The sequence below is a fragment of the Vitis vinifera genome, chromosome 13, assembly GCF_030704535.1.
Source record: "Vitis vinifera cultivar Pinot Noir 40024 chromosome 13, ASM3070453v1".
Taxonomy (NCBI): domain Eukaryota; kingdom Viridiplantae; phylum Streptophyta; class Magnoliopsida; order Vitales; family Vitaceae; genus Vitis; species Vitis vinifera.
Window position 1 is genome coordinate 19,463,714 of NC_081817.1, and position 13,131 is coordinate 19,476,844.

A 13,131-nucleotide genomic window follows, 5' to 3' on the forward strand; every position below is an offset into this window, starting at 1 on the left:
CTTTGAAGGACTAGATATGCGTCTCATGAATGTTGTTATAGCCTATTTATATGGGTCTATACATACTGACATATATATGAAACTCCCTTAATGATTCAAATTGCCTGAAGCAACTAATCCAAAACCTTGAAACATGTACCCAATCAAACTACAAAGATCTCTATATGGATTAAAGCAATCCGGACGCATGTGGTATAATCATTTGAGTGAGTATTTGTTAAAAGAAAGACATGTGAATAATCCAATTTACCCATGTGTTTTTATTAAGAAATCGAAAACTGGGCTTACAATAATTGCAGTACATGTGGATGATTTGAACCTTATAGGGACTCTTGAAGAGCTCACAAAAAACAACCAATTATTTAAAGAAGGAATATGAAATGAAATATTTGTGGAAAACAAGATATTGTCTAGGCCTGTAGATCGAGCATTGTTCAAATGGCATATTAGTCCATCAATCGACATATATAGAGAAAGTATTAAAATGATTTTATATAATCACATCCACTCAATTCCCCCATGGTTGTTCGTTCACTTGAAGTGAACAAAGACCTATTTCATCCTAAACAAGAAAATGAAGAATTATTTGGTTAAAAAGTACCATATCTTAGTGCAATAGATGCACTAATGTATCTTGCAAATTGTAATAGACTAGACATATCATTTTCTATCAACTTGCTAGCAAGATACAGTTCTGCCCCAACTAGAAGGTATTGAAATGAGATTAAACATATATTGTGATACCTTCGTAGAACAAGTGACATGAACTTATATTTTTCAAAAAAAATCAAAATCATAATTGATTGGGTATGCAGGTGTAGAATATTTTTAAGATTCTCATGAAACTCGACCTCAAATGGGATATATTTTTACTTATGATGGTACAACAATATCTTAGAGATCAGTCAAGAGTCACATCTTCAAATCATTCAGAAATTCTTACAATTCATGAAGCAAGTTGTGAATGTATATGACTAAGGTCAATGATTCAACATATTCAAGAAACATGTGGACTACCTTCTATCAGAGGTAGTGCAACCAAGTTACATGAAGATAATGTTGCTTGTATTGCACAAATTAAATGAGGATTCATAAAAGGTGATATAACTAAGCATATCTCCCTTAAATTTTTCTATACTCACAAGCTCCATGAGAAATGTGAGATTGATGTTCAACAAATTCGATTATGCAATAATCTAGCAGATTTATTGACAAAGGCTTTACCTTTGACCATATTGAAAAAGTTAAAGTATGACATTGGAATGCGAAAATTAAGATATCTACCAATTGAAATATTGAAGAAATCATAATCATGTCTATATGAGGGAGATAATACTAATATGGATATATTGCTCTCTTTTTTTTCCTTCGTCCAGGTTTTGTCCCACTGGGTTTTACTGGCAAGGTTTTTAACGAAGTAGTTACTATATTCTTATGATTATCCAAGGGGAGTGTTATAAAATATGGGAATTTGTAGCATTGTTGGAACTTATGGATGATCATTCGTAATGATGTTTATCTTTTTGTAACTCCCTATAAAAGGGAAAGACTCCTAATGAAAATCAATTCAATTTCTCTTCGTGCATTCTATTATCTCTTTCTTGTTTTCTTCTTCATTTTCCACTTTGTTTTATAATAAATTATAATTTTAAATTAGATTTCTAAATATAGATTCATTTGAATAAAATTTCACAACAAAAAAATGGTGGAAAGAAATAACATTGCTAAAACTACAAAAACAAAATATACAATTACAAAATTTTTATGATGAAATTTAACATTTTACTCATTTTCACTCATCGATATAAAAATAAAATAACTGTAAAATACATAAGTTTTTAACTAATTTTTATTATATTTGATTTTATTTTTTATTTTTCATAGAACAACCAAATATGGAAAAATAATTTTCCTTAACATTTTTTTTTCTTTCCTTAATATTTTTTGGGAGCCAAACATAGCCTAAGGAAAAATAATTTTCTCATGTCTGGTTGGCCTATTAAAAATACTAAAGAAAATAAAATATAATTAAAACTAGTTAGAAACTTATGCATTTAAAAATTATTTAATCATTATATCGATGTGTTAAAATAAATAAAAAAAGTTTGAAGTAGCAAATAAAAATAATTATTAAGTTTTAATCTATTTTTTTATTTTATTTTCACTTTTTCTTTTCTTCTACTTTTCCATTGTATTTTCCCTCAAATTTTTCAAAACCAAACTGTAGACCCTTATTTTGGTTTAGTTTTTTTTGGTTATTTTTAGAACACTATTTTCATATCGCCTCGGGAAAGTTGGCGGCATCTTGAAGAAGTGGGAGGGGCTGGCGGCATCTTGGAGAAGTGGGAAGGGCCGACTTCTTCAAGTGCTGAGAGCTATATGCATGGACACATGGCCAAGGACACCACCACCTCGCCATGGTGGTGGTTGAGATGGGACCTTTTCTAAACAAAAAATAGAGGAATGGATGGGGAGGAGAGAGCTAGTGAAAGTTGATGGGAGAGCAAAATAAACCCGAGCTGTAAAAAAAAAAAAGAAAAAAAAATATAAAAGTTGGAGAGGATGAGCAGGACAGTCCATGTGTGAGGGATTTTCAGAGTTTTTGAGAGTTTGAGAGAAAAATATGTGACTAGAAAGCTGAAAAGAAAAACTGGAGCTATGGAGGAGAGGCATTGAGAAATCCAGCTATCCGTGCTTTGGAAGAACTCTCAGGTAAGTTCACTGGTGTATTTTCGTTTCTTTTCTTCATGCCATGTTTTCTTGTTATCCTCCTCTGTTTTCTGTGGGGGTGTTCCGAGTATATAGCATAGTGTGCATCACCGGTTGATGATGTTGGAGATTGGCCACAGGATATTTGGATAAACTAGTGAAAAAGTTGATTCCATGAGAACTCGAACAACTTGAAAGCAAATGGAACCCATAACGACCCTTCCAATGCAATTTTCTCTGAATAAGCTGTTTAGAAAGGGTACCAGATTCATTTGGCTGCCTATTTATCAGAATCTCTCCTTTACTTCACCTTGTAACCACAACCGGAGCCTATTAGGATTCATAACTCACATTTTTTTAGCCGTCCAGCCATGGCACTTTGAACCAGACCAAGCTCAACCCCAAGATCACCACCACAAACATCTTCATCTCCAGTACACCAGACTCACGCACCAGTTTTCTACAACATGCCCCATACCATCTGGATAATATGAGAACCAATTCACCCTATGCACTAGTTTATCCTCAACATCTAGTTTCCCACATTTGCAATCTGTCTTCGTTTTCCGCATCTCATTTATCATTGCAAGATAGTCTCCACTTCTACCAATTCACCTACAACTTCGGATCAATGCTTGTCATCCTCTTCATTAGCTCCATCATTTGATTATAACCTGCGCACTGATAGCGCATTGCCATCTCAACATGGAAGACACACTAAATAAGATAATTATAATGAATAATCAGTTATGATATGCTTGTTTGTTGAGATTCACCATGTCTTTTATTTATTTATTTTTTATTCTATTTGTTTACTCATTTGATTTCATATTACTATCATTTTATTTTCTTAATTTTATTCTTTGTATTCCTGGGTTGATACCAATAATGATGGAATGAATGAATATGAGGTTTATCAAATCTGGAAAGGCAACAATAGATTCTTCTGTGGTGGAAGACTTATATTTGGTCTAGATGCAAGTATATATTATGATAAACCTCCCACAAAAGATGTCATGGTCAATGGGATGGGAGTTAAGGTCAAATAGCGCCAATAGATTTTAATTAATATTTATATTTTACTCATTTTTAGCAAAAAATTTACTTGTTAAATGTTCATACTTAAAGTATTTTAAATACATAAGATAATTACAAAAATATTTATTATAAAAGATGAGTAATGTATAATCATAATTGTAAAACATACTCTCACTAAACATAGGTAATTAGGTAAAAAGAGATTTGAGATTAAGAATAAGTTAGTATATGACTTAATACTTAAAGTTATATTGTTTTTACTTTAAGTTGTAATATTAAGTTGTTATACTATTTTTACTTTAAATATGTTGACTTAATCCTCCTATAATAGGACAACTATAGCTATTATCTTTATCATCCTTCGTTTGGGTATTCTTGTAAATGATACTCAATATCATGCTCATATCTCAAAAATTAGCTATGCCATAACTAGTAAACTTTTATTTTTCTTTTCTTAAAATACTCATATATAACTGATTTTACCTTAATATCCAACCTACTATTGGTTATAGGTTTAATAAATTATTTTAATCATTAAAAAATTAACTCTCATCTCTTTCAAGGGTGTTTTAGATATACTGCTCTAGGCCTAAAGGGGTCCTCATAGCTTTAAAACACATCTATTTGGTTAAGAGGAGTCCATACTTATATAGTGTTAGAAACTTTCCTCTCTATCTGATGTGAGATGTCACAAAAGTGATATTCTTAGTATCCCTACTCTTCGTCTTAAGTTCTTTATGGGACAATTGTCATTATTATCTTCATCATTTGTCGTGCATCTTGATATTCTTGTAAATAATACTTAATTTTGAATTTAATTTTTAATGCTTCTATTTTGAAAAATTAGTTATGCTATGATTTGTAAACTTTTTTCTTAAAATACCCACATATAATCAACTTAATCTTAATGTCCTACCTACTATTAGTTTAATCAATTATTTCAACCATTAAAAAACCAACACTAATCATTCCTATTGGTACATTAGGCTATGTATTTTTAAAGGTGGTAATTCTGTTTTAAACATTTTGGCTTAAGTCTTTTTTAGATTGTGTCTTACTCTCTATTTAAGACTTAAGGTTATTGAATTATCAATTGAGATGTTATAGGTAAGTATAGATAAGTCTAAGAATAGAAAATTGGATTTAGTTAAAGCATGGTATGTACAATAGGTTTTTTAAAGAGAGCTAAGATGTTTTAAAATAGGTTTAAAGAACCCCTTGAGCACTCAAATGCTCTCTAGAGTGCGCAAGTGTTAGAAAGCACTCAAGTGCTCTAAGGGTGCTCAATTCTAAAGAATTTTTTAACACTATTTTTTTAAAAGGTTTTATTTTGGGTAAATTCTAGATCACATCCACTAGGTTTTTTACATCTAAAAGGATTTCCTCTTTGATGCAAACATTGGAAAAAGTTAGTGGGTTTGAATTTTACTAATATATCTGCAAAATATGAAATAATGTAAAAAAATAAAAAGTTACCAATCCCTTTACTTTTATTTTATCCTATTTCATATTATAAAGGGAAGGCATTCTAATCTCATACTTGAAATAAACCTGTAAAAAATACATATCCATTTCCTTTTTAATCATTGTTAAAGCCAGGATTTGAATTTTCAATGCTATTCCCTTTTAGTTTCAGTTTTATTTAGTACTGTTTGAAGAACATTATTCTAAGATTCAAAATATTTCCTCTCCAGGTTCTGGATTGATTAGTCAAAACTGTAATATTCCATATCACCTTCCAACTACATATCTAACATTCCAATACAAAAGATTTGAAATTCAAACATCATATCAACATTTTATCCAGAAATCACATCATGCATAGACCGAGTTGTTACTTAGATTCTACATTTGCAAATTTCCAAATCATAGTAGACCTATGAAAGAACGATGATAGCAGCAACTTCCAACCAACTCCATTTTCCAGCCTCAGAGTCTGCAAAATATAATGGTTAAGCAAATAATGAGAGATGGCAGATTTCCATAGTAAACACCTATCTCATACATAAACAATTACATTACAACCAAAATTTCAACCTTCCTCCAACAACCAGCGATCAATGAAATACCAAAATTACGACATGATTTCAACTTAATTTGAAATTTAGCTCAGAGCTTTGGAGGGTCAACAAAAAGGATAGTTGTGATAAAATTAGAGTTTCAGAATTTGGGGAATATTCCAATCTTGGTTGGGGTGGGAGGGAGAAGGAAGAGAATTAACCTCCCAAATCTGTCAAATTTTGGAAGAAATCTGAAGAAAGATACCATTTTTTATGCTTCTTAAGATCCCAAATTGAAAATGAAACATTTCTTTCTCAACACCAAACCAATCAGATCTAAAATATCGAAAATGGATGAAGTTACCTGAAAATACTCTTATGAGGTAGTATTTGAGTTCTTAGGAATATGAAACGAATGTTAAAGTAATGGACAAATAAAATATGAGTATTTATTGGGGAAAAAAATTAGAATAATTCTTGGGATTGGTTTTCCCACATGTCAAGAATTTAAACATGAGTAGCATGATTATGTTAAGACATTTAAAAAAAAAATTAAATGACCATAAAATAAACATGATAGATTGAACCAGAATGCTAAATTGAATGTGTTGCTTTTCCTCGTAATACTAATGCCGAAATAGTAATGCTATCAAGCATATGCTATATTTCGATTGTCTAAAAATCTCTTGATGGAAAAAGAGACTGTCTCCCTCAAACAATTCTTTTTACTCACAGCTACTGAAAACATTTGAGTGAAGGAGAGTAATTCCTGGTTATAGAGCTTACGCGATAAAGGATGGGGTTTTGGAAATGAAATTTTAAAGAGCTTGATGAACACCACACTAATTATCTCATAAGATAATTTTAAATAAATTAAAAATATCTCCTATTGTGGTTTTGGGGCACTTATCAAGTTATTTCTCTATTCTACGGCTCTCATTTTGGCTAATAGACTAAGATACAAATAATAAAAATAAGAAAGGTGTAGCAAGCTAATCCCATACCCACCCATCCTTTGTGCTTTCAGGAGCTCAGCTTATAGACCATTGCTTCAATCAATTCCATACTTCTTTTCATAACCCAACCCCCAACAACCCAAAGGAAGGGGGAAACAAAAGCAGCAGCAAGCTGCTTCTATACCCAATCCGATACAAATTGTCCTTCATAAATTAAGCTCAGCCACAAATGTTTAATTGCCTATCATGAGGAAAGTGTAATCATGGTAATAGAAAAAAGAATTATATTCTTGTGTGCACACAATAAATGTAATATATGTCAAGTGTAACTACGAAGTGGAAGAAGAATGTATTGATTTGTTAGCAGAACTTCTATTGTGGCATGTCATAAAAGCAAAATTTTTGCTGTTGAATTTCATAGAAGAAAATTTTCAATTGTTGCATTTCATAAAAACACATTGCTCCTTCATGTTGTTACCTGGATCTGAGGGATTGTCGGCTGCGAGCAGCAGGGCTGGATGGCAGAGAATTGATTGCAACATTAAAAGATTTTGTCTCCAATTCCAGCATCTTCAAAGATAGTTTCCGGATATACTCAAGCTGAATTAGAAATAAAAATAAAAAATACATCATTTCATCACATAATTAATGACAAACTATGATAAGATAATATCATGGTTTGCACTATGATCTTTTATACTAAGAATTAAAAAATAAAAAAGGATAGATACAAAAAATGCTCATAGGTCATAAGGAATGGTTGAGTAAATACTAGCATGATGGATATACCTGCGATCTTGAAGCAGAATAAATCTTGTTTTCAAACCTTTCAGCAGCTTTCCTTAGCTCATTCAGTTCCACTGGTCTAGAAACAGGAACATGTTTCTTCAACTTGTCCATGCTAGACATAAAAAACATTAGATTGTAATGTGTCATTGTCAGGCAATCATTTGATAAGTTTTAAACCCCAAAAAACTCTTAAATAAGAAATCATGCTATCTGTCCACTGACCATGTCACGTAAATTTCCAACCAGAAAACAATATTGCATGAAACAGGAATTTACAGAAAATGGAATATTTTTATTAAGGAAGGGACTGTGAGCCCATAATAAGCAGGGGTTTGAGAGTAAGACAATAAGAAAGCTGGTTAATTTATAGGGTTCCATGCTTGCATCCCTTCCTTTAAAAAAGTCAAACGTAAAAGGTTGTCTCTTGCAATTTTAATCCATTTTTCTCCTTCCTATGTTTTAATGATCCTATTTGAACTCCCTCATGCATTGATTTTTAATGTGCCTAACATGCTCACAAGAACTTAGTTGAGCTTAGTCTTGCCTAGCTTGAACGCCCAAATACAAGAATCAATGAAATTCAATTGTATTCCCCCAACCAGCTCATGGAGTTCCATCTTACATTCCAATTAGGCCTAGAATTAAAGCAAGTTCTTTGGTCACTATACTTATTTCTTACCAATGGGAGAAACTAGTTTAGACGCTGGAGGCCAAGAATATTTTTAAACCACATAAGCAAACTAGCCTAACCTAGACTAATATTGTTTTTTGTTAGAATATGGTTCAATTTGTAATAGCCTAAACTTTTAGGAAAATTGGTAACTTCACATAGTATTAGATTTTAGGTTAGTTAGAGGTCTTGAATTTAAACTACTCCCCCATTTATTTAGTTGTCTAATCATGTGTGATCACAAATGTATGATTTACCTACCATTACTATCATTTGGGAAGAGTGTGATCATACACGATCATAAATGTGTAATTTGTTTGCTACTATTACGGTTTATGCCTCTCATGGTAAGTATAGGGTCACATGTGTGCAATCAAAAATGTGTGATTTGTCAATCATGGATATATGGCAAGTATACACGATCATAAATGCATGATTTGTCAATCATGCATTTAAAAATCAAATGCATACATTTAGATATGGTGGTATAATCAACTCCTATGAGTCAAAGTTTCTATCAATAATTACAATGGGTAAGTTGTTTTCTCTCTTTCTAAATTTTCCCCCCCTATCACTCTTTCTTCTGTCAAAAATCATTCAAATGATTTAATAATTTATATATAATGTGTAATTACATAGAGGAAGGCTAACATATAGGCATCCTCATTTTCTTGCCACAAGCTCTCCTCTTTATTTGGCATTATTATGGTACGTTTTTAATATTCCGTGCCCATAAAATTCTAACTGACATCACCTACATCAGTTAAAATTGAAAGTGCAACACATGTCAACAAAATATAAGGCAGGAAAATGTGAAACTTCAAAGTATAAAGACACTCAAGATGAAATTGCACATGCATCCAAATACAAGGCAAAAACATTGATTTTAATAAGAGCTGAAACAAATTTTAGCTGCTTTCCCAGTAACCTTTCTGAAAGAAAATTTGACAGTATCTTTATCATCTTAAAAACAAATAACCACTTGGAATTGAAAGATTAATGAATCATGTATCTTTGAACCTAGTAGTTTCAAACCCTAACCAATCTCAAGAATTCATATTGAAACTTCCCAAGATCCCCAAAGCATTTACAATTGGCAATTGAAATAAAACACTCACATTTTGTTGATCATCGGCTGGCGTGAACCAGGAGAAAAATCCATGACAGGTCGAGCCTGAGCAGGTCTCTGATTATTCATGTCTTTCAATTCCTAATTCCAAAGCAAAGAAAATAAAAAAAGGAAAAAAAGAAGAAAAACTCATCAGTTTTCTGTACTCAGATTCATCTACTGAATCAGAAACTTCAAAGTGAAACCCAAGAAAGAAAATCACGCCATGACGTTTAAATGAATTGGATATTCTGTTTTCTCTACTATATCAAAAACTGAAAATGAAAGACAAGAAAGAAAACCAGGCGATGATATTGAAATCAAGGGAATTATTAGTTTTCTCTTCTGTATCAAAAATGGAAAATGAAATCCTAGAAAGAATGCTACGCTCTTATATTAAAATGAATGGAAATAGTCAGTTCTCCCTAACGAATCAAAAATGGAAAACACAATCCAAAAAAGAAAACTCTCACCCTGAATCGAAATGAATTGAAAATTGAAAATGGTACCCAAAAAGGAAAATGACGCCATGGTACTTATGTGAATTGAATAATCAGTTCTTTACCCAGTCATTAAAATAAATAAATAGACGAAGAAGGAAAATCAGACGATGATATTGGAATGAGTTGTCATCAATTTCACTACTGAATCAAAAATAGAAAAAGAAACCCAAGAAAGAAACGAATGGAATAATCAGCTTTCTCTATTGAATCAAAACAGAGGAAGAAAATCAGTGCATGGTATTGAATGAAGTGAAATGAAAAAAAAAAAAGAAAACAAGAAAGGAGAAATTAAGAAGGAACCTGGGACTGGGAGTGAGGGGGATGAGAGAACAGTTGCAGTGAAACCCTAGCTTTTCTGATAAGCACCAACGCAGTATATCCATGGCGTTGATGCTCCGGGCCATATAAAGTTTTTTGCTTGGCGGGAAAACGAAACTGCCAATAGCACCGCGTCGACCGTTACCGTTAGTTAATAAAAGGGATAACCGATTACCGTTAGTTAATAAAAGGAAGAATTCCCAAGAAATGGCAAAACTAATCTTCCACTTTTAACAGCCTCAAAAATGACCCATTTTGGACAAAAATGCCCCTTCAACGATCCCTTCAAATTCAATCACTGCTGCCCCATCAACTCGTTTCCCTACCAATTATTACTTTCTCTCTCTCTTTAAAAAATCATTAATTTAAATTATCGAGTTAATTTAAAATAAAAATATTTTATTATAATTATAGTTTTAAAGATTCTATGATTTTTATATTATTAATTTTAATTTATTTTTTTTATTTTTGATCTTAAATTTCATCTAAACTTGTTTTTTCCTCACATTTTCATGTTTTTTTTATTATTATATTCCTAAGATGATTTTCACCTAATTTATATTCCATTATATTCTCTTTTCGATTTTTAATGTATTTTTTGCACCTCTTTACATAACAAAAAGTTTTGTTTTTTTTTTTTACAAAACTTTATACAAAAGATATAATGTATGAGGAAAAAAGAAGAGAAAATTATGATATAATTATATGTATATCTCTTAAAGCTCGTTTAACATTGATTTTATGAAGTGTTTTTAATATTTTTAATACTTAAAATTTTATATTATTCAAGTGTTAGAAATGTTAAAAATGTTTTTTAAAATCATTACCAAACGTACTCTTAATGTGATACATTCACTTAACTTGATGATATTGTGTTTTAATAATTTAAATCATGTTTTGTCCACATATATTACATTATTCAATTGAAAGTCAATTACCACCATTAGTTAAAAGATGTTCATGTATTAAAATAATATATTAAGACAATGTCTTCTAGTGTTCATAAATTAGAGAAAATATTCAAATAATTGTTTATAACCTTAAAGATGTTTATATAAAAAATAGTTTATATATATATATATATATATATATATATTTTAAAGGTGTTTAAAAAATATTTTATGAGGTGTTTAAAAAATATTTATTGAAAAAATATAGTAATAATCATTTTTAACCATTGATTTCCAATATTCAATTTATTAGGCATGGTTTTTGGGAGAAAAATAATTGATGGAAATAATGACACTTTTTAGGAATTAATTTATATGATTCCACCAATTAATATACAAGAGTTGAATGAAGAGAGAAAGAAAGGGAAAGAGGAGAAAGCTAGTTTTTATTTTTTATTTTTTTTATTTTTTTATTTAATAACCAAGGCATTTTAGAAAATTTTGAAAAATAATGTATTTCAACTCAATTTTCATTCATCCATTAGGTCTTTGGCTCAAATATAAGGGATATGAGGATCTTGGGCCTATTTTCAAGCCTTTGGTGTAAAATATAATTCTCCCTTAGTTTTTGTGGGAAAAAAAAAAGAATAAAAAGGGTAAAATGAGGGAAAGTAAAAACCGGAAGGGGAATGGGCTAATGTGGTTGAAGCGATAGCTATAGGGACATTTTTGTCCAAAATGGGTAATTTTTGAGACTATTAAAAGTGGGAGGTTACTTTTACAATTTTAAGGAAATTTTTTCATTTTTAATTGGGTATGTAATAAAACATCAAACTAATTCATCCCAAATTAAATGAATATGTTCATAGAAAAAAAAAATCAAGAACCTAAAGCCAATAAAGACTTAGAGGATTGACTCAAGAATAGGAGTTCCATTGGATAATTTAGACCTAACCATTAATCGAAGAGCGATGAAACCTGTGAATACAGACTCTAATAAAATTAGTATTATGTCATTTTTTAATTATTTAATAAAAAAAAATATAAAATGACAAGGGAAGTTGACATATTCATATCCTTCCATTTCCCTTCAATGTATTTATAATATCACTAGAAAATTTCAATCAGAACATGAATTCACAAATTAATATCGAAACAAACACCAAAATATAAGAACTTAATTTAAATCATCATCTTTGAACACAAGCAAAAGCTTTAAGAAGATGTAAAATCAAAGCTTAGATATCAATCCCCCTTCTATCAAAACCAACTAGCAGATGTAGTATGACTTTAGTGTCACCTTCAACAAACACTAATCAAGTATGACATGAAGAACAAATCAATTTCTTTTTTTTTTTTCTTAATTTATTTTTTCATATATTTTCAGATAGACTTAGAGTGCGTTTGGTATTAATTCTATAAAGTGTTTTTAGTTTTTTTAACATTTGAAATTTTTTTATTTTTCAAATATTAGAAAAACTAAAAATACCTCCTAAAATCATTGTCTAATGCATTCTTACATGGTGGAGAACTACTTTCCTATTCACATCAATTGTATTACTTCAGTTGCCTTTGCAATGAGGTAAAACCCATATGTAGTGGTTACAAAGCTTAAGTTCATGGTGTATTTGCTCAATTGATTGGTCATTCGTTAGATACTACAAAAATTCCAGTATTTGAGCAACCAACCGCAAAAAATGTATCAAGTGTTCAATGGCAATGGCATGGATTGGTTTGATTTTATTTCTTAAGCATGAAAATCCTCTTTAATGACTAAAAAACATTGTGACAAACTCATTTTTAAAAGCCTTCTAAAAATGTGAATATTTTTAGTTCAAGAAGTTTATTTTTGAAAATGTTAAGAGTCTGTTTAGTAACTGTTTTCGAAAATAGTTTTTTGTTTTACAAAACAAAAAAACAAGAAAACATGCTTGACAAATAAAAATTGTTTTCTATTTTTAAGAATAGAAAATATGGTATTTTTAGATAATATCTTTTAATTGTTTTCCATTGTTTTTTTAGAGTTGTTTTAAAAAATAATTATACAAACATGTAAAATGATTAAAAAAAATACTAAATATATAAATTATTTTTAAAATATATTTAAAAATATTAAAAATAGGTTAAAAACTTTTTAGGTTTTCAAAGAG

General features: G+C 30.3%; 1 protein-coding gene across 1 annotated transcript; it reads right to left on the reverse strand.

Moving 5' to 3' along the window:
* Positions 1 to 5,453: 5,453 nt before the first annotated feature.
* On the reverse strand, positions 5,454 to 10,175 carry LOC104877883 (mediator of RNA polymerase II transcription subunit 15a). The gene is made up of 5 exons (XM_010647253.3): positions 10,074 to 10,175; positions 9,281 to 9,372; positions 7,493 to 7,604; positions 7,182 to 7,303; positions 5,454 to 5,683 (listed from the first exon to the last, which is right to left on the reverse strand). Exons 2-5 carry the CDS (start codon positions 9,358 to 9,360, stop codon positions 5,677 to 5,679), a joined length of 321 nt encoding a protein of 106 aa, XP_010645555.3. The 5' UTR covers positions 9,361 to 9,372; positions 10,074 to 10,175; the 3' UTR covers positions 5,454 to 5,676.
* Between the last annotated feature and the right edge of the window lie 2,956 nt (positions 10,176 to 13,131).